Source organism: Lissotriton vulgaris, chromosome 1_1, assembly GCF_964263255.1.
Source record: "Lissotriton vulgaris chromosome 1_1, aLisVul1.2, whole genome shotgun sequence".
NCBI classification, from domain to species: domain Eukaryota; kingdom Metazoa; phylum Chordata; class Amphibia; order Caudata; family Salamandridae; genus Lissotriton; species Lissotriton vulgaris.
The window spans coordinates 768,000,816-768,028,207 of record NC_141685.1 but is presented as its reverse complement, the minus strand read 5'-3'; the positions used below and the strand labels follow the sequence as shown (position 1 = coordinate 768,028,207).

General features: G+C 50.6%; 1 protein-coding gene across 3 annotated transcripts in view; it reads left to right on the top strand.

Moving 5' to 3' along the window:
* The window catches only part of LOC147747798 (flavin-containing monooxygenase 3-like), a 312,200-nt gene that overhangs the window by 88,069 nt on the left and 196,739 nt on the right, over positions 1-27,392 (top strand). For all 3 annotated transcript variants that reach the window (XM_086955953.1, XM_086955970.1, XM_086955961.1), the window contains exon 2: positions 7,494-7,636. In XM_086955953.1, the coding sequence (XP_086812079.1) occupies positions 7,505-7,636 (132 nt within the window). In that variant the 5' untranslated portion in view covers positions 7,494-7,504. The remainder of the gene's footprint in view (positions 1-7,493; positions 7,637-27,392) is intronic.

Genomic DNA, 27,392 nt, shown 5'->3' with positions numbered 1-27,392 from the left:
AACCGACGCAAGACAGGCACTTATAGCAATGAGATTATTTTGTTTTGCCAGAAAGATTCCCACTCACTGCCCCCGCCCCACAGTCCATGATAACATGGAATGCATCTGCCTTAATGAATAAATCAACTTTTAAATCAATGTCAAACAGCCGCTTAAATAACAGCTTCATTGAAAAGATAGAAAATCTCATCCGCCTCACAGAAGAGCAATGCTCCGTTCAGATCTGGAGGTCAGAGAAGAGTGTGTTTGGTTTAGTTTCTACTGGGTTTATATAATATGTGTCTTGACCATCAAAATGCCCCTAGAGAAATATTCAGAACTCAGGAGAAGAGAAAATCAGAAAGGTGCAATAAATGTAGCTATTTTACATATGTTTAAGACCTGGCACTTTTTTTTTATTTTCCGGATACATTTTAAAGACTTTTTTTTCAGGTCAGATCACAAGATGATACCCCATCGCCCCTCCTGACCCTCCTTTAGACACATTGCACAATGTTTCGTTGTTTTGTATTTTTTGCAGAGCAGGTTTCTGGGCTACTGTTACCAGCACCTCGGACCATCATGACAGCCCTAGGGGCCCGTTTCACAGAACTAACTTAAGACAAAATCCTAAACTTACTACCATTTTGGTATTCACAGAAGGCACTTACTCACTTTGGTATTCACAGAAGGCACTTACTCATTGATGGTTGTAAGTTTAGGATTTTGTCTTAAGTTAGTTCTGTAAATCGGGCCCTGGGTTTTCATTTATGGAAACTTCGCAGTCGTAAAGGTACTAATTGTAAAATACCTTTGTTAATAGCAACCAATCGTAAAGTTACACAGAACTGTTCAGTTACATTTGTGAATCAGACCCAGAATGATAACACATCTTGCAACCTGTCCAAAAACCGAAAGTGCTTCACAACAAAAGAGGCTGGAGTTGGGAGATCTGTTGGTTTACCAAAATTCTTCAAATGATGACTACTGCGCCAATGAGTAATACTCCTTGGAAGTTTACAAACACAACATTTGGCTGTCTGTAGGGAAACATCATTTACTACAAAGGAATTACCCCGCATAACGTTTACCACGCGTCACTCACCACGAAAAGGTATTTTCCACGCGTATGCCTTCAACGTCCGTCTTTACCACGCGAGTGGTATTCCTTCGTGTCGTTCTGCCTGTACGATCTGCGTGGGCTTGGGGGGGTTTAGGGGCGGGGGGGGCTAGGGGGGAGTTGGGGGGGGTAGGGGGGGTTGGGGGGGTCTCCCCCCCAAAAAAACCAAGCGGATAACAATAAATAAATAAGAAAACTTAAAAAACGAACAAGGAAATAGCCTCACCAACAAGGAGACGTGTACGTCATAATTGAAGTCCTTTCACAGTTTTGATAGACGTGTTTTGACGCTTGTTTCCGTGGTCGGTGGAAGAAAGGGCTGATGGGGAAAGACGTACAGGGGTCAGATAAGAATCTAAACTTTATTAATTAAGGTATTATTTAAGCGCATTATGAAAAAAATAAAAATAAAATGTAAGGGAATCTGTTGTTTTTAATTGTTTAAAACATCGATCTTTTCCTTCGTACTGCATGTAGCCTATCAGCATCATTATGTAAATTTAAATGAGACGTGAGATGTTTCGTAACGTTAATTTTGCGGAGTAAAAACATGCGTTGTCAAATGCTGCGTGGTGAAGACACATGCGAATTAAAGTTCGCGTGGTAATGCCATGCGTGGAACTTGTCTTCGTGGAAAAATCATATATTCCTGTCTGTACCTCTATAGATGCCAGGTGCAGTCCCTGTGGAATCTGTTCCGTTATTTCATGACGCAAAATCGCTTGGACGCCACTTGGGGGGATCTAAACAGTGACTTGCGTGCTAAATGGAAAGTGGGGGTACTCTCTATGCACAATGCCTGCTTCCTTCTGGTATTATTCCAATACATGATTGCACTGTTTATATCAAATACCGGTGCTGTCTCACTAAAAGCTCAGAAGCCCTGCAATGATATCCCATTACTGTCTCATTATGAGATGATTTGTACAGCGGTACAAACAGGAACTGCTTTTTAAAAGTGTTTTTTGATCTGGTAAAGCCAAACAGTGCCAGAGGTGTTCCAAAAATGTGTTCTATCATCTGGGGCTGCTGAAAAGTACCAGAACTGTTCAATTGAGATTACTTTTATGTCTTGGAGACAGTAAATGCAGGCCATGTCCCTTTCAGATTACTGTAATGTAACAGAGCCGAGAAGTGCCAGCACAGCTCCATTATAACTATTTGAATGGGAGAGAGCCGAGAAAGAGTAGTACTGTCCCACTGTGATTATATTTATATCTTACTATTAAGAATTGGAAGCACTGTCCCATTACTATGATTTTAATATGGTACAAACGAGAAGTGCCCCACTGCCCCATTTGATCATTTTAGCGGTACAACCAAGAAGTGCCAGTCCTCTCGCTTTACAAACGTTCCATAGTGGTTCAAAAAAAGAATTTTGGAGGCATCTTGATCCGATTTTTCAAATTTCAAACGTACTCATTTTGTATTGAAGATGATGTATTTTAACAAGATCTAAATACAATTTCACTTAAAAAGAGTTAGCCAACACGCATTTTTCAGCAACGTTCTGGTGTATAAGATTAGTGTGTTTCTTCCAGCCATAGGTTGTAGATGTTGGATAAATGCCACTAGTGTGCTTTTATGGTCTGGCTTTTTAACAATGTTTTTCTAACTACCACAGTGTAACATAGAAGGGGTTCATTTAATAGTTGAGGGTTTTTTTTAATCAAGAGATTTGAGTGATTTTCCCTATCACGAGATTCATGTTTTCCCATTAGAAAGACAGGATGCACAACAGAAAATGTGTGTGCCATGAAGAGTTTCTCGGTTAAATGAATGTGTTGCCGGTCATTTTCAGATACATAAATAGATACATTTTGCAGGTCCTTTCCCATCATCGAGAGGCACCGGAAAACTGCTCCTCTTAAAGGCAGGAGTAAGTCCTTGTTTAGTTTTTTGGTGCGGGGGGGGGCCGGGGGGGGAGAGGGGGGGAGGTGGGAGAAAGATCACGAATGCCAATGCTGCGTCAAAACCCTGCACCTGCTTGAAGCAGGCGTAGGTCTTGACGCAGCATTGTGAAGATGGGGCACCCCCGAGCCTTGCTGGAGCTGCGTCGCGCTTGCGACACAACTCCAGCAATGCGCCACATTTCCGGCACAGATGCGTCACGCATCTGTGCCGTTTGTGCACCATGGTGCGCCGCATTGTAAATGCGGCGCACCATGGGTGGCGTAGCTGTGGCGCACTGTGGCGCACGTTAACTGGCGCATCCCTGGGGATGCGCCAGTTAACATAAATCTGCCCCAAAGTACTTATTTTCTGATGTACAGAGGAGCAACTTTCACCATTTGTGAAAAAAAACCCTTTTTCTCTATGGAGAATAACTGAATAAAAGATAAACAGTTCCCTTTTCACATTTTCGCCAACTTGGACATGCACCGAAGTTCACTGGAGTAATAGGAGTACGCTTGGAAATCGATGGTTTTTGTAGGTTTTGTATGCCATTTTCTAATTCACCAACGTGTATAAATGTATTCAAATATTTAGATTTACTCATTCTTTGGTGAATCGAGCTGAGGGTGCTAGGAAGGAAAAAGAGACAGCTTATTGGAGGAACATCGGTAGAATATCTTCAGTGAAAATTCAGGAATGTAATGCAACTGACCCGGCACATGTTAAATGAATGATTTTGTTCAGACATTCTGAGTAGTTATATCTGTAGTAAGAGAATATTAACAGCCATTACTCACATCTAACATAGTCGTTTTAAATCTGTATGACTATCTGAGCTAGAGTTGCAGGAAGATTTTATTTTTAGGTCTCGGCTAGAAGCGAGCGAAGCTCGCTCTCGCCAGAGACCTATAGTTAGCGGCTCAGCTTCCGAGGAGGACAGCACCTGGCCGCGCGCAAGTCGATTTGCGCCGGCCACGCGTGCGCGAACGCGCTCGCAGTGGCCAGGTGCTGTCCTCCTCGGAAGCTGAACCGCTAGCTATACCTCCCGCTGCTTGCGCATGCGCCGTGCCCCATCGAAGGTTTCGGGCTTACGCATGCGCCGTGCCCCTTCCTGCAGGACCGGCCGCGGCAGATCCGGGGCTGTGGCCGTCCACGGAGCGCGCGAGGACGATGTAAGTGTTTGTTTTCTTTCTTCGGGTCCTCCTCTTGTTTTTATTACAAAAGCGATCTCTGTAATGAGCGCTAAAACATTATGAGGGAAACCCTCTTCCAAGAGAGATGTTCCCCTAGTCTTGCCAATCAAGTGACAGCTTTAACACCACTTGTTGCTCTGGATATTTTATTATAAATTTGGTCCACATGGTGCAGTGGAATTTCAAGTTTGCCATTCCCAATGATAGTTTTGAAAAAAATACATTACAATTGTGTTTGGCGTGCATAGTGACCCTGGCGTTGGTGAGACTAGAGGTCACAAGTGACAGAGGAGGGTGACAGCGTATGACAGTCATTGGCCGGGTGACGGCTCACAGACGACCCCCTCTGACACCGGTCTGTTTACATAGCTCCTCCTGCAAGCACTACCTGCCACTGGAAGTGAGCGCAAGACAGCGCAGGAATCTCCTCAGAGAGATCGGATTATTTGAACAGTTGGTTGTAGGCAGTGGTGGTTTATTCTCATGGCAGTTTAATCGCTGTGGTGACAGTGCCATTCCTCCTGGGGGTAACAGGGAGATGTGTGCCAAACGTGTACGGAAAGGCCGAATCACTGAGCCGCCTAGGGCAGAAAGGCAAGTCTCGGGGAGTTGACTCCCCACCCCCTTAACGCAGCATTTGCCGTAGTTGTCCAGTGTCGGTCCTGTTTCCTCTGTGGAATGTTGTGATAAATGTCCTACAAAAAACACAATTTAGTAGCTGCATCCTTCCTGGTACTCAATCATCATAATATATAAAGTGCTCTATCACATTTGGGTGAGGTCTGGCGCTATATCAAACAGCACTCCTCTCTCCACCCGCCGCACTGGCTAGCCTCCTCCCCCGGGCACACTTCACCTGCCCTCCCCCGTGGTTTGCTTTCCATGCCTCGCCCGTCTCCCAGCACGGGCTCTCCCTTTTATCACAAGCCTTTCCCCTATCACTTCAGCACTACCTCCCTGCACCCTTTTTCATCTGCCAGCACTGGATCACTCTTTCCCTCGCTGTTGGTTCTCACCCCTCTTGCTCCTCAGCCCTCGCTACCTCTTCCCCTCCCCGGACGCACTCTCCATTCTCTGCCCACAACCAGCTGTAACTCAGAACCCGACTCCGCCATCGCTCTCTCTCCTGCCTATCTCTCACACTCCCCGGCACTGACTTCAATCTCCCTATCTCCTCCACCACTACTCCCCCCCCCCCCCTGCCCCCCTTGAGCACGGGTTCGGAATGTAGCCTCTCCTTTGTCCGGTAATGGTATTTTCTCCTCTCATTTTTTTTGCACTTACTTTGATTATTTTTCTCTCGCCTTGTTCTTCGATTACACCCCCCCTCCTCCAGCACCGCCCCCTTTCACGCCCGTCATCCAGGAGTAGCTCGCTGTTTTTTCTCTCTCCCACATCTCCAACACCTCTATTGCCCCTCCTGCCACTCTCTTTTTTACTAGCTCGCGCTCCTTCACCCACCCTTTCCCCTCTGTCACCACATCTCCAGCCCCCCTCAGCAGGGTGATCAGTATGTGGGTGTCCAGGGCCCAGCCGTCGCTCTCTCTCCTGCCTATCTCTCACCCTCCCCGGCACCGACTTCAATCTCCCTTTCTCCTCCACCACTGCCCCCCCCCCCCCCCTTGAGCACGGGTTTTTATTTATTTATTTATGCAATTTTATACAGCGCGGACTTTACCCGAAGGTGTCAGAGCGCTTCACAAAAGGACCAATAATGATACACGAGGAATAAAATACAAAAGCAAACAACGGGTTTGGACTGTAGCCTCTCCTTTGTCCGGTAAGGGTATTTTCTCCTCTAATTTTTTTTGCAATTACTTTGATTATTTTTCTTTTGCCCTGTTCTTCGATTACTCCCCCCCCCCATCCTCCAGCACCGCCCCCTTCCACGCCCGTCATCCAGGAGATGCTCGCTGTTTTTTCTCTCTCCCACATCTCCAACACCTCTATTCCCCCTCCTGTCACTCTCTCCAGCACTAGCTAGCGCTCCTTCACCCACCCTTTCCCCTCTGTCACCACATCTCCAGCCCCCCTCAGCAGGGTGATCAGTATGTGGGTGTCAGGGCCAGCAGTGTGTGAGTGTGCAGGGTGAGCAGAGTGTGAGTGTGCAGGGTGAGCAGAGTGTGAGTATGCAGGAGGAGCAGTGTGAGTATGCAGGGTGAGCAGTGTTTGAGTATGCAGGGTGATCAGTATGTGGGTGTTCAGGGCCAGCAGTGTGTGAGTGTGCAGGGTTATCAGCATGTCTGTGTGTGAGTGTGCAGAGTGAGCAGTGTGTGAGTATGCAGGGTGATCAGTGTGTAAGTATGCAGGGTGAGCAGTATATGAGTAGACAGGGTGAGCAGTATGTGAGTATGCAGGGTGAGCAGTGTGTAAGTATGCACAGTGATCAGTATGTGAGTATGCAGGGTGATCAGTATGTGGGTGTCCAGGGCCAGCAGTGTGTGTGTGCAGGGTGAGCAGTGTGTGAGTATGCAGGGTGCACGCTTTCACCAGGCATACACCACTAGCCGTCAGTGCACGCTTCCACCAGGCACACACACACCACCATCCGGCAGTGTACACTTCCACCAGGCACACACACCCCCAGCCATCAGTGCACAATTTCTACATGCACACACACCACCAGCCATCAGTACACACATCAATTGTTAACGCATCTACAATTAACCATTGTAGCAATCACAGTATTGCGCACTCTACTTTTAAACATAGTCATCTAAAGCGCAGCATGCCACCATTGCTACAATTCCAATCCAACCCACATAATTCCACTACACACCACATGCATACACTCCATAACACAAGGCAAAAAGACATTGCCATTTACAATGCCATTTGCTCTAACTCAAATAATTCCGAGACCTATTGCATTTCCAATGCTTGTTATATTGGCTGCCGGGTACACATTTAGTAACTTTAAAAAGAGCTGTTGACCCGAATAAGGTATTGCCAACACACTTTGACATTTCTCTCTACAAAATAATATTTGTGTGCTGTGGGTCCATCCTTTCTGAATGGAATTTCATCATGATTGACTTGATTACCTTATTGCACTGGTAGGTTGTTGCTTTTGCTCCATGCTTGTTGCCATTTTTGTCCTCCTGTAAGGTTGTCTATAGCTGTGCATCTGTTTGTCTCTGAGCCACTGGATCCACACAAAACGTTTTCATAATTTAGCTGTGCAGTAGTGTGGATTACAGGGTTCATTACGTTTGTGTTAGTTTTAAATACATTATTTCCAATTGGAAAATGTGTAGTGCTGCATAATCAGGCCATCATGATGTGCACTTTCTCTTTCTTTGTAGGACCGATAGCCATGGTGAGGACTGTTGCGGTGATCGGGGCCGGCATTAGCGGGCTAGCAGCCCTCAAGTGCTGCCTGGAAGTCAACCTAGATGCCACCTGCTTTGAAGGCAACGACGGCCTTGGGGGGCTGTGGAATTTCAAGGTGAGTGAAACCATTATCTGGAGGAGATACACTGGGACATAAAAGACATGTAAAAGTTCAGTTTTTATATGTTAGTATTCTTGACAGTAGGTGTGGCAGCAGGGTGGGAACCTTTGACAAAAGTATGACAAAAAGGCTTCCCTACATCAACGCATCCATGGGTCCTTCTCATTTTAGACTAGAGAACATCAACTGACCACAGAGCAGGCGAACATTTCCCAGTTGACATTCATAATTAGGTACTATATTTATGTAGTCCTAGGAGATGGTTGAAAAGAGAGAAAGTGTGATGTCCTGGGTGCCAATTTACCCTGCATACGCTTGATCAACATGTTTCAGCCTTGCACAGCATTGGCCCTTGACTGGGGTACCTGCTTTCGTCAGGTTATAGATCGCTAATGTCATAACACACTGGATAATCACATTCACTCTAAACCAGCCTACATACATACAGTACCCAATTATGAATGTCAACTGGGAAATGTTCGCCAGCTCTTTGGTCTGTTGGTGTTCCCTAGTCTAAAATGAGAAGGACCCATGGATGCGCTGATGTAGGGGAGCCTTTTTGTCGACAACAATTTATTTTTCGTCTTTATCAAACGCAATCGTGTCCACAGAGAATTGGAGCATTCAGCCAAGTAAGGGAGCACATGAGAAAATGTTACAATTTAATGGTGAAAAATGTTGCAGTGCTTGAAAATAAGCTGCATGGATTGACATTAAAGGCTTGGTGGCCATAGAGGGGCCTTGCCTGATGTTGGAGGGACCCAGGCCCCTCAAAAAATGTCTAATAAACCTGGATTTCAAATGGCTGACCTGAAGTCAATCAAAAATTAAGGCAAGAGAAACCTACTGAAATATTCCCTGAAGGGAATTGGCATGCTGGTTAAGACTTCCCTCAATGGCATCATTGGCTGTCTCACACGGAGAATCAGTGAAAATTGGCACAGGGCCAACTCCCCATGAACAGCATTGATTTGACTCTCTGGGGTCCTAACACAGATATATCGTTTGGAATGACCAGATAGGCAACTCTTGCAGACTCTTTCATTCCCGCTTCCTCCATTGTCACCATTGTCTGTATTTGCCTCTCGTGCTCTCAGTGAAAGTCTGATCTTGACAAATAGATTCCGGTCCCCAGAAAGGAGTGCCAGCGGCCACTGCCTGCAACCATTGAAGACAAAACAGGGTACACATAGGGGACAGCCTGTGGGACCCCGAGGGTTGAGAGGTTTGTTCAAGGGTTGAAGAGTAGTGGGGGGATATGTCCTCCCTTTAAAGTTCAAAACTACAAATGGGTATCCCGCCTGTGGTTACAAGGAAGAAAGTATGTGTAGCATAAGGCATGGTTGGGGTGGCTTTTTTAGGACCGGTTTCTGGCTATCAGCTGTCTGTCTTCAGCCAGGATAGCTTGACTCCAGTGGCGTAGTGAGCACGGGACCCACGTCTGGGCATACCCTTCCCACACAGGGTGAACAGCAAAACACACAAGATGCAAATGTGTGTAAATGTAGTAGTACTTGTATAGCGCACAAATCGACCCATGAGGGTATCTCGGCGCTTCTACGCATACCGCTGTGGAACCCTTCCTGGCTTTTCCCTGTGAAGTGGACGAAATGTTGCACAATGGCAAAACATTCACCCCCAGTCACAGATCTGGGTTTAATCCATCGTTATTTGGCTCACCAAGCCTTCCCATGACTTGGCAGTTCGGGCTGGACTGTTCCATGAGGCACAGGGTCAAGATTGATTTGCATATGGCCATGTCTGAAGTGGGGTGGCGTGGTGAGCAAAAAAACGATGGATTTAGGCCCAGATCTCTTTACTGGGGTGAATGTATCACATTATTCTGCATTCTGTCCATCAACTGTTGTTTTTGTGTTAATAAAAGGAGCACAGCAGCATGCACACCCTAAAGAAAAGCAAGACATCTCGCTGGTAAAGCAGCTATTAAAGCAAAGTGTTGCTAACATGTACAGTGGTGCAACAGAAGCCCCTGCAGCTGTAGTGAGCACGCGGTCACCGCCACAGCTGAGCCCCACAACTCAGGTACACTCTTTATTTATGGACTGAGCAAGGAGAGAACGGAAAAACACCACTACACAGTTGAGGGAGTGGAAGAAGAGAAATACTCACTTAGGCCAACGCCGCCCTCAGTGACTCTTTCACTTTGTCAAAGAAACAACCATGGGGTCTCTCCCATGTGTCAGCAGAGAGGCAGTCGTCTTCGATTGTGATGTCACCTGGAAGTCACACGGGTACGCCCACAACATTAAAGAGATTGCCAATAGACTAAACTAATAAAGTAGCGGCCGTAAGCGTGTGCTGCGCTGTTAAGAAAGTTTTTAATATCAATGAAGTTACTTCTTGTTATGGACTTTGAATATGCCAGTCTAACAAGGATTTTGTTTTGACCTTTTGAAGTTTCTATAAATGGGAAGCGCGCTGGACGTGAAGCATGTGTGGCGCTGAGGCAGAGAAACGCATTAAGGAAAAAAGTAGTTCCCGCCCGAAGATATTAAAAACGTAAAGCGTAATGATGTTGTACTTGGTCGGTGCTGCACGGAGAAAACCGGAAGTGAGAAGGAGGGACAAAGATGACAGATTGCGCATTGGAAAGCAAGTATTTTTAAAGGACACTGTTAGACGGACCGGGAGGGTCGGCCGAGGATAAGGGGAGAGGTCTCCGGGGAGAGCCGCCTCCAGCGATCGTACAGACAAGTAACTTCCCCCCCACAGACGGACACCACACAAGGGTAAAGTTCAACGAGACTTTATAGGCAATTCTCTAAGTACGATGGAATGGTACAAGGAGGTCTGGACTCAGGGGTCCCCTCGATTCTGGTCTCTGGTTTGGGAAAAAGGGTAGCGGGACAGTCTTGTTACCAAAAAGGTGGAAATAGCTCTCAATCCTCGAGCTCGGCGTTCTAGATGATCGGGCCGCGGCGGAGCCAGCAGGTCCCGAGATGGACGAAGGAAACGACGGTCCGCGGCGGAGCCAGCAGGTCCCGATGAGATGATGGTTGCAAACGGTCCGCGGCCACGCCAGCAGGTCCCGACGACGATGAAGGATCGGAAGGTTACGAAGGTTGTGGCAGCGCCAGTAGGCAAGACAAAGGTGCACAAGGCAGAGCTACGGCAGCGCCGGTAGTCCGTCAAGGATGAGTTCTTCTTTGCGTCTCTCGACTCCAAGATACAACTGCCCTCCTGCTCTGGAGCTGCCCCAGTTATAGGGCTGGTGTGCTTTGATGTCCGGACCCTCGCACCTGGAGGTCGGGAGGTCCGGGATGAGGGAGTCCAGACACCCAGCAGGGGGGTGGAGCCAGCGCCCGGGGAGGCGTTGGTCGGGCGGCACTTGGCGGGGGAGAGCCATCGACACCTCTTTCTCCCATTGACTTGCCAAGTAGCCCGCTCACCTCCTGGGTGGATGGTGGTGCCGGGATGTCTGAGGCCTGGCTAGGCCCAGGGTTGAGGTCGATCGGGGGCCAGGCGGCCTCGTGGTGGAGTGTCCAAGATGGCGTCCCGGATGGGCGCGCGGGCCAGCAGTGGATCGGGCCCACGAGGTCGATATGTTCGAAGGCAGGGGTCCCTGAGGGGACGGAGGACGTGCAATGGTGGTGTGTGGTACTTGCGTGACCGGGCTCGGGCCTGGTCGGGCCGGGGGAGAGCGGCCCTTCATGTGGCCTGTCCAACATGCGTCCCCCCCAGCTGAAGGCGGGGAGAGTTACCCATCCTCTTGGGGACTCTCCTCGTCGAGGCGGAAAAACCGGGACAGGCCATCCGCGTTGGTGTGATCTGGCCCAGGCCGGTGTTCAACAGTGAAGTCCATCCCTTGTAGGGAGATGGACCAACGTAGTAACTTCGGGTTTTCCCCCCGCATCTGCATCAGCCACTGCAGGGGTCGGTGGTCGGTCTGCACCCGAAAGTGTGTGCCAAAGAGGTAGGGCCGGAGCTTCTTGAGGGCCCATACCACAGCGAAGGCCTCCCTCTCTATGGTGCTCCATCGTTGTTCTCGTGGTAGGAGTCGTCTGCTGATGAAGGCCACTGGCTGATCCAGGCCTTCGGTGTTCACTTGAGACAGGACTGCCCCAATGCCATGGTCGGAGGCATCCGTCTGGACGACGAACTCCCTGCTGTAGTCGGGGGCCTGGAGCACAGGGGCGGAACACATGGCGGCTTTCAATTGTTCGAATGCTGTTTGACAATCTGCGGTCCAGTTGACTTTCTTGGGTTGATTTTTGGACGTGAGTTCTGTGAGGGGCCCCACTATAGTACCATAGTCTTTCACAAACCTTCGGTAATAGCCCGTGAGGCCGATTTGCCAGTAGCCCGCCGTCAGGTCGAAAATACTGAGGTAGCGGGCAGCTCCCATGCGGTCAATTAGTTCATCTGCCCGGGGGATGGGATGTGCGTCTGTTCGGGTGACCGCATTCAAGCCCCGGTAGTCAACGCAGAACCGGAGTTCCGGTGTGGTGCCTGGGGCGGCCGCTTTGGGGACCAGTACTACAGGGCTGGCCCAGGGGCTGTCTGAGGGCTCGATGACCCCGAGCGTGAGCATTTTTGCTACCTCTTCCTGGACGCAGGCCCGTACCCGATCTGGCACGCGGTAGGCCCGGTGGCGGATAGGGGGGCTGTCCCCCGTGTCCACATCGTGCACACACCAGGAAGTGACACCTGGGGTGAGGGAGAACAGGCTGGCGAACTGTGATAGGAGGACTCGACACTCCTGGCGTTGCTCTCGGGTGAGGGCCTCTGAGAGTCGGACCCCATCCACGGAGCCGTCTTTCTCCCGAGTCCGTAGGAGGTCAGGGAGGGGCTCGGAGTCTTCTTCAGCCCCATTGTCTGTGGCCATCAGGAGGCTGAGTTCGGAACGCACAAAGTGGGGCTTCAGTCTGTTAGCGTGGAGGACCCGGAGGGGGTTCCGGGAAGATTCCATGTCGATGAGATAGGTGGCAGGACCCTTGCGCTCGACTACTTTGAAGGGCCCCGTCCACTTGTCTTGCAGGGCGCAGGGTTCGGTGGGGGACATCACCCATACCTGTTGCCCAGGTTCAAATTCGATGGAGGAGGCATTCCGGTCATACCACTTTTTCATGTCCTCTTGACTGGCCTCTAGGTTGGCTTTTGCCAGCTCTCTGAACCGCCCGGTCTGGTTGCGGAGGGTTAGGAGGTACCGGAAGACATCTGGTGGGTTCTTGAGAGGGGGCATCTCCCAGCCTTCCTTGACTAGGCTGAGCGGCCCCCGTACTGGGTGTCCATACAGCAGTTCAAACGGGCTGAAGCCCAGGGACTTCTGGGGGACCTCTCGATATGCGAAGAGGAGGCACGGCAGCAGCACATCCCACTGGCGACGGAGGGGCTCTTCCAACCCCCCGATCATCCCTTTGAGCGTGCGGTTGAACCGCTCAACGAGTCCGTTTCCTTGAGGGTGATAGGGGGTCGTGAATCGGTAGGTAACCCCGCACTGTTGCCAGAGGGACTTCATATATTTAGAAATAAAGTTCGTGCCTCTGTCGCTGACGACTTCTCGGGGGAAGCCCACACGGGAGAAGATCCCCATTAGAGCCCGGCCGACTACCGGGGCTGTCACAGTTCGCAGGGGGACAGCCTCGGGGTAGCGGGTGGCGTGGTCCACTAGCACCAGGATGAATCGATGGCCTTGTTTTGTACGCGGGTCCAGGGGCCCCACGATGTCGATCCCGACCCTCTCGAACGGGGTGGTGACCACGGGAAAAGGTTGCAGGGGGGCTTTTAGTTTGCGGCCGCTCTTTCCACTGGCTTGGCACGTGGGGCAAGATCGGCAATGCTGGTGTACATCGTTCCTCGTTTTGGGCCAGAAGAAGTGGGTCACCAGACGACTGTAGGTTTTATCTTGACCCAGGTGTCCCGCCAGGGGGACGTCGTGGGCCAGGTTTAGCAGAAAGTCTCTAAAACGGAGGGGCACCACTAGTACTCGGCTGGCCCCCAGCTCCGCGATTCTTTGCTCACTGTACAGCAGATCATTGTCCCAGTAGATCCAGTGTGTTCCGGAGGTATCCCCTGCGCTTTGGGCGAGTGCTTGCTGGCGGAGTCCCTCGAGGGAGGGACAGGTCTTCTGTTCTTGGCGAAATTGTTCTTGCGTGGGCCCCCCCTCTTGAGGCCACTGGTCGAGGTTAGCGAGGTTTGGAGGTTGAGCTGGTTCTGGGGGGACGTCACGGTCGGTGGTTTCGGCCGGGGCGACCGGAGGCGGCGGCGCCGGCCATTCGGGTTCCTCTGGGCGGGGGTTGGCACGGGCGGCCATGGACCGGGTGGTGACACACGCCCAGTCCGGGACGCCTAACATCCCCAGGTGTTCTCTTCGTTCTACGGCTGCCCACGGAGAGCTTTCAAGGTCATTCCCCAGGAGGCAGTCTACGGGGGCATCGTCTCGGACCGTTACCTTCAACATGCCGGTGACCCCTCCCCATTCGAAGGGGACGCAGGCCATCCGGCACAGACTTTCCGAGTTATCGGCGGAACGTACAGGGCAGAGAATGTTTGGTAGATACTGTTCTGGGGTCACCAGGTGACAGCGGACGGCTGTTACACTGGCCCCGGTGTCACGAAGGGCTTCGGCCCGGCGTCCATTGATGCTCACCCATTGGCTGTACTTCTGGGTGTTAGCGGGTAGGGGGACCCGCGGGACCATGTCTTTCCCCCCTAAGCAGGCTAGAGCCATGGCGGCTGGCTCCCATTCTTGATGTTCCTGTTCATATTCCTCTTGTTCCTCTGAGATCTGTTCCTCCCCCAGAGCAGCAGCGGCTACTTGGCGGGGTCTTGGGCTCTGGTACTGGGGGCAGTTTGGGTCGTTTGCATAGTGGCCGACTCGTTGGCATCGATGGCACGTAACATTGGCTCGGTATCCCGGTCGCGCCGGGGTGCTGCCCCGGTTGGCCGGGGGGGTGGTGCTGGTAGCGGGGGCGACCGGGGCGTTGTCTCTTCCTCGTCCTTGGCCCCCTCCTCCTCCTCGGGGACGGTGCTGACCATTGTTGTTCCGGTTCTGTTCGTAGGACCCATTCCGGCCCACTCTGGTGATTTCCCACCGGTCAGCTTCGGCTGCGAGCTGCCGGGGATCCGTTAACTTGCTGTTGAGGAGGTGCTGGCGGAGTTCAATGAAGCAATTGTTCGACAGGTGATCCCATACCTCTTCCTCTTGTGCTCCTACAGCTGTATTGGAGTTTCTTTGGGACGGTTTTCAACTGGGTTTGGCTGTCTCTTCTGTCCCTAGCCAGTGGGAGACTGTTCTGGATTTTCGTGGGGATAGGGTGTTGTCTGTTGCCTTCTGGTGGCTTGCTTGCTGTACAGGTGTTTAATGAGGCGTCCTGTTGTTTGTTCCCCGGTGCCACTGTGGGACTTGCCTCTGGTTCTGAAAGGTTTGTAGAGTGCTCTATTTGAGCCTTTAGAGTCTGCTGACTTTCAGTTTCTGTCAGCCAAAGTTGTGTTTCTGGATAGCCATTTCTTCCAGGAGATGGGTGGGGAAGATTGGATCTTTGATGTTCTCCACTCCATTCCTAAGGTTTTTCCCAGACATGGTGGTGCCGCGTCCTAAGTCCTACCTTTCTTCCTAAGGTGGTTTCCTCATTTCATTTAGATTCTGATATTGTTTTGCCTACATTTTGTTCTTCTCCTTCTCCTGTGTCTGAGGTGGAGGTAAGCTAACATTTTTTTGAGGTACATAGTGATTTTTCTGTGTATTTGCCATGCACAGCTGTGTTTCACAAGTCAGATGCCTTGTTTGTCTCCCATGGTCTGGTGAAGAGGTGTATCAAGCCTTCTCTCTCTACCCAGCCCTGTTTAATTAAGTTGGCCATCTCTAATTTCTATTAATTGACTTCCCAGCCTGTCCCAGGGGCTTTTCTTGTGAGATCTACTAGCAGTGTTTCTGCCTCCTGGGTGGAATTCAAGGGGGCTTCCATTCAAGACATTTGCTTTGCTACCACTTAGCTCTGCTCCACATGTTTATGACACATTACCGTTTGCAATTGGGTATGTATAGATGTATCCTCTGATTTTCGTGCTGCTGTTTTAAGTTCTGTGGGTCCTACTGCAGTGTAATTTTTGGATCATTGCATTAAATGCACTTGTTTTGCTTTATTCATGATGTATTTTGTCAAAATCAGTTTCTTAGCTTGGGTATGTACTCATACGTAAGGACTGTGAGAAGAAGACAGATGATAAGGTAATGCCGAGTTGCTTACTGGTAATTTTCATTAATCGGAGTCTAGGTATTCCTTGTTCCTTGTCACAGTCCTGAGTTCCCATCTTCCTCTCCCTGGTAGTCAAAAAATCTTTTCCTTGCTAAATTATTTCAGGAAGTCCTTTCCAGGAAGTGAGGTATTTGTACTCATATGGATAAGGGCCATCTGGAATTGGGAAGATAACGTCAGCTTTTGTAATTAAGCTCTGCATGAATGGAGATAAACTCAAACGGAAGGACTGTGGCAAGAAAGACATGGACTTGGAGTGATGAAAATTACTGGTAAGTAACCAGGCATTATTCAGGCTTTGTCGCACATAGAGCCTGGCTTCAGAATTCTTCTGCTGCAATGTGCACTACCAGGAGCAAATCCTTCTCCAGGTTGGACATCCAAAAGATTTACAAAAAACACACATCACCACTGCAACAGATTCTGAAATAACCTATCTTTGCACATCCAACTTTTCATTGGTACAATTGAGGAAAGATCTCAAAACCCACATCTTTGCAACCTAGCTATCCTCCTAGGCATTATCCCTTAACCCCCACGTTTCTTCCCACTCATATACTATTTCGTCTGACATTAGCCAAGACCTTTTGATTTGATTAACATTTTGCGTATAATATACCTAAAGGGGATTTCAGCCACTTCTCTTCTTCCATTGGTATGTTGTTTTGTCATTCACATTTTGCCTCCACCTACAACAGCATACAGCATGGGGCAGTGGATCAGACTACTTCAGCTACTGAGTGGCTGCATTTCGCCTTACACACGAATCACATCCTCTCTTAGGGTAGTTCCCTTCAGTGCCAGTGTTTTTGTTTTTACTATATTATTATTCTAGTGTTGTCTTTGTTTGTAGATCCTGGTGTTATAGCAGGAAGTGTTATACCATTATACCAGATACTAGCAGCCCGTCCCAACTTTGTCCGGGTATGAATTGCTGCCGGCCAGTAGTATATTGTTTTGTAGGATTTCGTTTTGATAGCATTTCTTATTTGTGACAGGCCTGTGAAACGCTACGATTCACAGTGCACTGCTGATGCACTTAAGAGTGCGCGTTCAGTAGTGTGTGAACTCGAGTTTCCCTACTTTATTTTTCCTTGCAATATTATATAGCGCAAACTCGACAGCATGGCATGAGCACAATTTACATTACAGAAGAACACATTCATTTGTGGTAGGCACAGGGAGACAAAGCGATTTGCCTGGAATCACAGGATGTTGAGCTGATGCCGAGATTTGAACGTAACTCCCCAGCTCTGAAGTTCGCAATTCTAGAACTTGTGGCGGGAGGTGTGTCTAAAAGTGTATGTCGTTGCTGGCCATAAATGAGAGAGACCTGTGCATTTTTCAAATGGGTGGTGAAAAAATATGAGTATGTTGCTGGAGATGTGGGCCGCCGTGCCACCAATGTACTTATTCTGCAACTTTCTTTCCGCATACCATCACTCCGCATACTTTCATTACAAAAGTACCTTGACTCCGCAATGCCATTATAACGCATGACATTACATTTTATATGCTTTTACCACGCATGCATTTACAACGAAATTCGTTGTAAATGCATGAATGGTAAAAGCATGTTTTTTTTAATGTTTGGATAAGGTAAGTATGGGTATAGAGGTATATGTTTTGGGGTACTGAGGTATATGTTTTGGGGTGTTTGGGTATTTTAAGGGTTCAGATATAGTTTTGGGTTATGGGGTACAGGGGTAGTTTTAGGGTTTAGGGAGAGGTATGGGTTTTGGGGTACAGGGAATTTTTAGTGTTCAGGGCTAGGTTTGGGTTCAGGGGTAGGTTTGGGTTTTGGGTACAGGGGTATTTTAAGGGTACAGGGCTAGGTTTGGGTTTTGGGGTACAGGGGTATATTTAGGGTTCAGGGCTAGGTTTGGGTTTTGGGGTACAGGGGTATTTTAGGGTTCAGGGGTAGGTTTGGGTTTTGGGGTACAGGGTTATTTTTAGGGTTCTGGGCTAGGTTTTGGTTTTGGGGTACAGGGGTATTTTTAGGGTTATGGGGTAGGTTTGGGTTTTGGGGTACAGGGGTATTTTAGGGTTCAGGGGTAGGTTTGTGTTTTGGGGTACAGTGGTATTTATAGGGTTCAGGGCTAGGTTTGGGTTTTGGGGTACAGGGGTATTTTTAGGGTTAAGATAGGTTAGTGTTTAAGGGTGTTGGGGTATTTTAAGGAGTAAGGGTGGGTTTTGATTATGGAGTACAGGGGTATTTAAAGGAAGCAGGGTGGGATTAGCACACAATATGAGACCTGGCAAGAAGGGGGGAATGTACCACACGCCCCCAGCGTTTGTCACGCCCCCAGCACACGCCCACAGCACAACGCAGACACGCCCACAAGGGACTACTTTGCTGGCACGGTTCTTTTACCTTTTAAATGTATATGGTGGGCGTTTGCATAGCCTATGTCCTTGGGCTGCAACTGCCCTTTTCAACGCTGTATTGGGTGTTGTGCTTGGTGCTGTGGTTCCTGAGATTACCCGCCTCAAAGGTTTGGGCTCTCTCTTTATTATATTAGTATGGATGAGCACAGGACCCATTCTTAGATTATCAGTTGCTGTCTCTTGCCAGTGCCGTTGAAAATGCCTTTTATTAAATGGCTGTTATCCTGCTGCTGCTTTTTCACACCATACCAGCAGCTCACATGATCTCTGAATATGAGCTCAAGATGGTGCTCGAACTTTGTAACCTTATCTGAATTTCTTTCTTTCCTTTCTTCTTTCCTTCATTCTTTCTTTGCCCCTCAAACCTGTCTGTCTTCCATTCCTTCTTTCTTTCTTGATTTTTCTTTCTTTTTTTTCACAACAAATTTTATTGAGTGATTAAGCAGAATAATATACGTGGCTCCCCACAGTCAGGAGATCACCACCAAGCATCCTGGCACAGTTTACATCACAAGTACAATGTCCAATCAATAATAGGAGAAAAAACCAAGAAGGGTAACCCCCACCCCCACCTCCATCCCCCGCTAACCCCTACCACCAAACTACCCTACTACCCACCCCTTATCCCGCCCTAACACCGTGCACGTGTGAATATAAAGCATTCAGTACTAGGTCATAGTGTGATAGGCATGACACAGTTCTCAGGCCTGTACAGCGTCTTCCACCTATATGTCCTCCTCTTGTTCCACCGGGGGATCCAGAGTCAACCCCCTATAATCCGCCCACCGCTTCCAGATCTTAAAATGCTTACGGGGGCATCCTCTCGCTTCAAACACCGGGCGTTCTAGCCCCATACAGAAGTCTAGTCCAGCCTTCCATGCACACAGGGGGGGGGGGCTCGTTCTCCCTTCCATGCTCGAGCTAGGTCTCTTTTGGCAACAACAACACCCTCCAGTATATAGAGCAACCCTAATCGATGAGTGCGGGGAAGATCCCATACCAATACTTCAGACAGGCAACTCCATACACCTCTCCAGAAACCAATCAGTCTGGTACACGACCATACCATATGCAGCAGCCTACCCGTTGCAGCCCCACAGCGCAGACACTCCGGAGACTCAATCAGTCCCGCCTTCCACAGCCGCTCTCGGGTGTAATAGGACCTATGGAGATACTTGAATTGGATTAACCTAAGCCGCATTGCAATTGCAGTCCCTCGCGGGGATACCAGGGCCTCCCTCCAATCATCCTCGTCTAGGGGACCAACATCCGCCTACCAGGCTGTCCTAAGGGGAAGCAGAGTGGAGGAGCAGTAAGTGCGCATCGTGTGATAAATACGGGAGACCTTCTTATCCCCAAGGTCACCCATGAAGACCTTTGCTTCAACTGGGCTGAATTCTGGGAGCGACTCCAAGTTAGCAATGCTGGGCGCTAGCGCATGGCGAAACTGTAAGTAGCGAAAAAATTGGGTCTGGGGCATGTGGAACTAAGTATGAGCGGAAAATCCGTTCCGCTCGCGGATTTTGCGAATTTTCGGTAAATTCGCGATCCGCGAACTCCCGCAAATTTACCGAGAATTCGCAAATCCGCGAGCGGCGAATTATTCCGGGGGCAAAAGTTGAAGCCTGGCCTTTTGTAACTATTTTACGATGGCGCCGGCTAGCTGCCAGCGCCATCCTAAAATAGTTACTAAGTTAGCTTCAACAGGAAGCTCTAATAGATAAAATAAAGCAGGTGCTCGATTTTATCTATTAGAGCTTCCTGTTGAAGCTAATTTAGTAACTATTTTAGGATGGCGCTGGCAGCTTGCCGGCGCCATTGTAAAATAGTTACAACAGGCCAGGCTGGTGTAATTTCCTTTCCCAAATGTACCGTGGAACATCAGCTGTGATGCTGGATAGAGGCCTTTGCATCCTTGACTTTCACTAGCGCAATACCTGTGCTGTTCTTGTGACCAGGGGCTTCTTTCTCTTCATCTGCTGAACTGATCTTTCTCTGACCTTTTATACACACAAGAGGCATGTGAACTCGCATTGAAGCCCCGCACGTTTGGTCCCGCTCACACACTTGCGGTGTGCACCGTCTTCCCGCCATTTACCCACTATGATGGACAGCTCACTCAGGGACCCCTGCGCCCTTCGGGGCGATTGCATAGTAACACACACATGGTCGCTCGAACTAGTTGAAGCTCAAATTCAGTGACTCATTCATTAGCCCAAAAACAATCGTGAGCGTCGTCAGGTGTGCCTTCATCCCAAATCTACCGTGGAACATCAGCTGTGATGCTGGATAGAGGCCTTTGCATCCTTGACTTTCACGAGCACAATACCCGTGCTGTTCTTGTGACCAGGGGCTTCTTTCTCTTCATCTGCTGAACTGATCTTTCTCAGACCTTTTAAACACACAAGAGGCATGTGCACTCGCATGGAAGCCCCGCCCCAAATCCCGGATCCGCAAATCCGCAAAATCCGCGGATTTTGCGGATCCACGATCCGAAAATCCGCAAAATCCGCGGATCGTGGATCCGCAAAATCTGCCCATGCTTATGTGGAACTCAGTACTGAGCTCCTGGAACGATTTGAGGGTGACCCCGGACATCACATGGCCTAACGACGAGATCCCAATGGCATCCCAGCTATCGAACCCCGCTAGTGTGGTCAGTTTGGGGAGATGCCCGTTGTTCCACAGCGGCGTTTCCGCCGTCAATCTACCCCACCAGCCCATGCGATGCAGCGCCACACTACAAAGACAATTCTCGTGACACATGGCAACGTCCGCCGCAGTCGGGCTGAGTAAAGGATCATGTGCAGTGTATTGTCCCCCATCAGCGAGCGCTCCAGAGCATATGCTGGGTCGCATCTGTCCCCATACCACCATTCATTAAGTACCAGGAGCTGGGAGGCCTGGTAATAGGACAGTAGATCAGAGGTGGCCAAACCACCACAATACATGGACAAAAAGCATGTCCGCAACGCCACTCTGGCAGCCCCAACAGCCCATAGGAAGCGGCGTAAAACAGAGTTGACCTGTCGAAACCACTGGGGGTTGATGGGGTGGGGGTAGTTTTGTAATTGGTATAAAAGGCGCGGGAGCGCAACCATTTTGAAGATCGCGGACCTACCGAAAATAGTTAGGGGCATCCGAGACCACGTTTTTACATCTGTCTGAACCCTCTCCCATACAGGCACTATGTTGCGTTCCCAGGCAATATCCACCGAGTCCGATAGGAACACCCCCAGATACTTCAATCCTCCGGCCGCTATCTGCAATCCTGACGCCCAGGGGTCCATCACAGCTCCTCCCCCCAGTACCCACAGGGTGGATTTACGTGGGTTTAGACAAAGGCCTGAAACTTCCCCAAAAATACGCATAATTTGTAAGACTCGGGGCCCCGAGCGACGCAAATCAGTAAGAAAGAAGAGGACGTCATCCGCATACAATGCGATTCTATCTGCAAGGTTCCTATTCCACACAAAGCCCCGCATCTGTGCGTCTATGCGCACCCAAGAAGCCAGAGGCTCCATTGCTAGGGCGAATAAGTACGGGGACAATGGGCACCCCTGCCGGGTCCCCCGTCCGATCTGAAACTTTTCTGAGATCGCCCCGGCGACCCGCACCGAAAACGTGATGTCCGTATATAGCAGTTTAATATATGACAGAAACACCGGGACCAGATTGAGATGAGGCAGGAGTGCAAAAAGGTACGTCCAGCTAACTGAATGAAAAGCTTTATCAATGTCCGCTAGCAGCAAAGCCGCTTGTTCCCCTGTGGCCCCCATTGCATCCACCGCCACCTGTGCCCGTCGGATGTTGTGTTGCGTTGCCCTATGGGGCATGAAGCCGGCCTGATCTGGGTGAACGAGGTCCGTTACATATGGGAGTAAACGGTTCGCCAGAGCTTTTGCTAGTATTTTAGCTTCTATGTTGAGCAAAGATATTGGGAGATACGAGTCATGTCTGTCGGGGGGTCTACCTAGCTTTTGAAAGACTACAACTTCGGCATGACGCCAGTCAGATGGCAACCTGCCCTGCGTTCGCGCCGTCTCTAGTGCACACCGGTAATGGGACCCTAATTGGAGTTGAAATTTCTTATAGAATTCACTCGGGTAACCACTTGGCCCTGGTGCCTTCCCCGTATTAAGCTGTCCCAGTGCCTCACCCAATTCTTCCGCTGTAAGGGGAACGTCAAGGGCCTTCCTGGTCTCATCTGAGACCGCCTTCGGCGGCAAGTCATTGATGAATTTAGCTACCTCGTCCACCGACAGACAATCTCGCGGAGCATATTGTGCCTTAAAATAGTGGGTAAAACTCGCCGCTAGCTCAGCCGGGTCCGTAATCGCTACCCCGTTCCCAGCAGTGAGGCCCGGCAGCGTAATCGGTTGGAGACTGCGTTGACATAGCCTATGGAGCATTGTACAAGACTTATCTCCCCACTGATATATTCTTCTCCGCGTGGCTAGCCACGCCTGTTTAGCCTCATCAAGCAATACAGATGCATAGGACTGCTGTGCCTGCAGGAGCAACCGTACCGCAACCTCGTCTCCCCCCCCCCCCCGACTCCGCTGTTCCAAGGTTTCCACCAGTGTAGCTGCTTCAGTTATTATCTCCCTGCGTCGTCGACGGGCCGCCGCACACCACGCAATGTCTACACCCCGTATAGTGGGCTTCATTGCCTCCCAAACCACTACTGCGTCAATACCATCCACTAGGTTTTCCCGCCAGTAGTGGGCAATCGAATCCCGCAAGTGTTGGATATAGCTGGGCTGCTGAAGATGCCACGAGGACATCCTCCATCGGAACGGTTGTCGTGTCTTAAGGAGCTCTACCGTGACTATCACTGGGGAATGATCAGACAGCTCTCTCGGTAATATCTCGGCCCCCCGCACCCTGTTCAGGCAGACACTGGGCACAAACACATAATCTAGTCTTGAGAAGGAGCCATGTACCGCAGATACATACGTGTACTCGCGCGCCTTGGGGTGCATATGTCGCCACATAATCACTCAGCCCATTCCTTCAACCATAGCATGCAACCGGGTAGGGGGGGCAGCCGCCGGCGTCCCCTGCAGCTTCCAACGGTCCATACATACATCCATCACCTCGTTCCAATCACCCCCCACTACAGCCAAGGACGCTGGGATGTCTTCCCACACTGTAAACAGCTTCTCGGATAAGGCCCACTGCAAAGGAGGAGGGGCGTAGACACTTCCAAAAACCACTGGTTCAGTACCCACCATCCCTTTGACAAAGATGTAGCGATCCTGTGGGTCTGCCCACTGCTTCTCATGGACGTAGGCCACCCTGCGATGTACCAAAATAGCGACACCTTTAGACCCCCTAGAAAATCCGGCATGATAGACTTGTTGATAGCCGAACCGCTGCAGACTAAGTACCTTCGATCCCATCATGTGCGTTTCCTGTAGCAAGAGCACATCTGCAGTCTCCCTCTTCCCCCAGCGTAGAACTGCCCCCCGTTTAATCTTATCAAGCATCCCCCTGACATTCCAGGTTACCACTCGTATGGACTCACTGGGGAGTCCCTGAGACATTTCAGCCATAGTCAAGTGGGACCCACCAAGTAGGCCCTCTGCGCCACACCCACACACCTAGCACCCTCCTTAGTACAACTGAAAACAGCACGTGCGGTCCCCCCACCTACCCCAGGTCTCCCCAACAACAATAGCAACCCCCGCGCTAACCCTAACCCAATCCAGCCCCAACTCTCCCCTCCCTCCCCCCCATGCCCCCCACGCCCCCAACCCCTATACCTCATAGAACTCTGAAGTACCTGTCGCAGCATGGGCAACCTCGGGCCCAAAACAGAGGGCCCCAGACCAACCATACCAATGGATCCCAACTCCCCCTGGAAACAGTAGTATCACCCCCCCCCCCAGTCAACTCCCACTGTATGTGGAGGTCGGTAGCCCCTATCAAGTTGCCCCCCGAACCTCAATCCGCAACCCCACACATGTTCAAGGCACCACTTAGAACTAGCAAATTAGGCAGTGTCAATGCTTCCAAATGATGAAACCTGACCGTGTGACCCCCGGCAGTCCGAGCTCACAGCATCCATAGAGAAGTGTAGTCCTCCCCAGGTCCTCAATGATTTTTCTCAGAGTGATCAGACTCTACAGTTCCACTGTCTTGTGTCTCACTAGCGGAGGCGGATCTCTTCCGCGATCTGGACCTCCGATTTCGTCCGCCTCGGGCAGGCTGGCCCTTCCGCTCCTGCGACGAACCCCTCGAGCCACCCGGGTCCAGTCCCGGCTGAGCATGCGGCCTGATCCGCACAGTTTTGTCAGTCCATTTAAAGACATCCTCAGGGGTATTGAAAAAGTGTGTCCGTGACTGGTAGATTACCCGCAGGCGGGCCGGATACAGTAGAGAATACTGAATTTTCAAGCCCCGCAACTTGGCCTTGGCAGCTATGAAGGAGTGGCGTTGCTGCTGCACAAGCTTGGTGTAGTTGGGAAAGATCATGATCTTCTGATTCTCGTATGAAATGGAGCCCCTGGTTCTCGCTTCCCGCAAGATAACGTCCCTATCATGATAATTCAAAAGTCTGGCGATCACTGGTCTGGGCCGCTCTCCCTCCGGTGGCCTCTGTGTCAAGGCCCGATGCGCACGTTCAATCACAAAGCAATTGGAGAGAACCCCCGGGGGCAGCCAGCTCTCCAACCACTGGAATAGGAACTGTTCCATCTTGTCTTTCTCACACCGCTCCGGAAAGCCTACGAAGCGAAGGTTGTTTCTGCGTGCGCGCCCTTCGGCATCCTCCACCCGGAGCGCGAGGTTCTTTTGAACGTGTTCCATCGCCGCCATTTTCCGCTTCAGGGTCCCGACGTCGTCTTCCACCACCAAAATCCTAGATTCCGTCTCCGTAATCCGTGCCACTGCATTCCGTAGGTCTTTACGCAGCAGAGTCACATCCGCGCCTCCTGCCCCAATCTTGGCGTCCAGCATGTCCCTGGACTGGGTGATCGCCGCCATGAGCGCTGCATTGTCCGGCCCCGCTCCATGGCCTCCTCCGGATGTTCCGGACCCACCACTGGGCCCCGTGAATTTATCAATGGGCCCTTGTTTGGACGGACCGCCACCTCCCCTGGTCATGGCTGCGTTCAGTCCTGGGGCCGCTATACTATGAGTGTTCGCACCAGTGCAGGTTTCACGCCCCGCAAAGAGCGTCCAATGTAGGCCAACTCAGCGTTCCTTCTGCCCCTGGGTGTACGCGTCCGTGATACCGCGGCTACCAGTACAGGGTTGGCTCTCTGGCCGAACCGGAATAGATGTCACAAACCAGTTTCAAACCGGCCCTCAGTCTGCACTCACTGCGCTGGCCGCCTCGTGGTTCGGCAGCCTCGTGGCCCACCTGTGTCTGACCGCTCTGCACTAATTCACTAGGTGCTGCGGGTCCGCTTACTCCAGTGACCGTCCTCCCCGGCCCAGCAGCCGACAACACCAACACGAGGATCCCAGGGGGAGTCACTTACTGCATGCAGATCGCCCCAGGACAGCGCCTGACACGGGCCCAATCCACGCCAGCCCTTTCGATGGCCCACCAGTCCGCCTCCAGGGGAAGCACCGCAGCGTCACACTCAGTCCGCTAGATATGGCCACACACCAGGGTCTCAGCTGCCCCAGCCCCACTGCTGGTCCGCCTCAGCCAGAGTCAGGGGTCGGCTCCAGGATCGCCAAACTCGAGGCCCCGGCTGCTCGGAATCAATGTAGGCCCTGTGTCCCCCAGGGGGGTCCTCTGTGCTCCGATCACCTCCCCCGTAGCCGACGATACAACTCAGGGCTCATCCACAGCTCACCGACTCTCGAGGGCCCCAGGCTCCGGTAGTTGCGCCGCGCGGCCGGCAGGCACTCCAGTCCTCCTGCTCGGCTGCTCCAAAATCAAGGCCCCGGCCTCGCTGGTGAATACCAGGCCGCACACCTCCGATGGCGACCCAGCCGCACCGGACCGTCCAGGAGCGCCGCCCTTTGCACCGGAGGGCTCTCGGCACCGCCAGACACACTTGCCTCCCAGTTGGTTCGCGGCGTGGGCTCGGGGGCCAGGATAAATGGTCAGATTATGTCCGGGCCAGCGGGAGCTCTACGAAGCTGCGACCGCCATCTTCGCCCGCTAAGCCACGCCCCTCCGATTTTTCTTTCTTTTTATCCTTCCTTCTTTCCTACTTTTCTTCTTCCTTCCGTTCTTTACTTTTTCCCTTCTTTTTTCTTTCTTTCTTCCCTTCCCTTCTTTATTTTTCTTTCCTTCTCCCTTCTTCTTTCTTTTTCTTTTCCCCTTCTTTTTTTCTTTTTCTTTTCCCCTTCTTTCTTTCTTTCCTCTTTTCTTTCCCTCTTTCCGTCTTCCTTTTTAATTTTTCCTTTCTTTCTTTTGTTTTTTTCTTTCTTTTCAAGACCTGCCTGGAGATCCCGTACATACAATTAGGCGTGGGCGGAAAATCCGTTCCGCTCGCGGATTTTGCGGATTTTCGGGAAATCCGCAATCCGCGAGATTTGCGAATTTCCCGCAAAATCCGCAAATCCGCGAGCAGCGGATTTTGCTCGCACTGCTCGCACTGTTCGCGTGAGTTCGCGCCCCGCGAATAAGTGCAAAATTGCAGAAATACGATCTTGGCAAAACTGAAAGTAACTACTTACCAGGTTCAAAAGTTCAGGCACATCATTAGTAGCCATTTCCTGTAGTGCTTCCTGAGGGGCCCCTCCAGAGTTCAGTTGCCAGTTGAAACTATTATGTGACCCTGCTCTGAACCTCAGAATAGTTACACATATGCCACAAAGGTCCTGAATTACAGCTAAGGGAGACAAGCAGGAGCCAGGCTGGAAGTTAAAATCCATTAATCAGCCCCTAATTCATTATTGTCAGTTGGGGCAGGGCAGGTGTTGTAACTAATTTTGCAACAATGAAAGCACTTAGCAAGTGCAAAAGATCACTAATCAGGGCGCACTAAGGAAGCAGGTGCCAGCTAAAAAAATATTCTGTGACACATTAATCAGCCCCAAATTAATTCAGGTCACTTGAGGCAGGGAAGGTGTGCTTTGCTTTGCCGAAAATAATGTACACTGGACAACCAGAGGGTGTAGTGATGAAACAGAGGGTGGCATGGGTGGGCCAGAGGGTGGCATGAGTAGTCAGA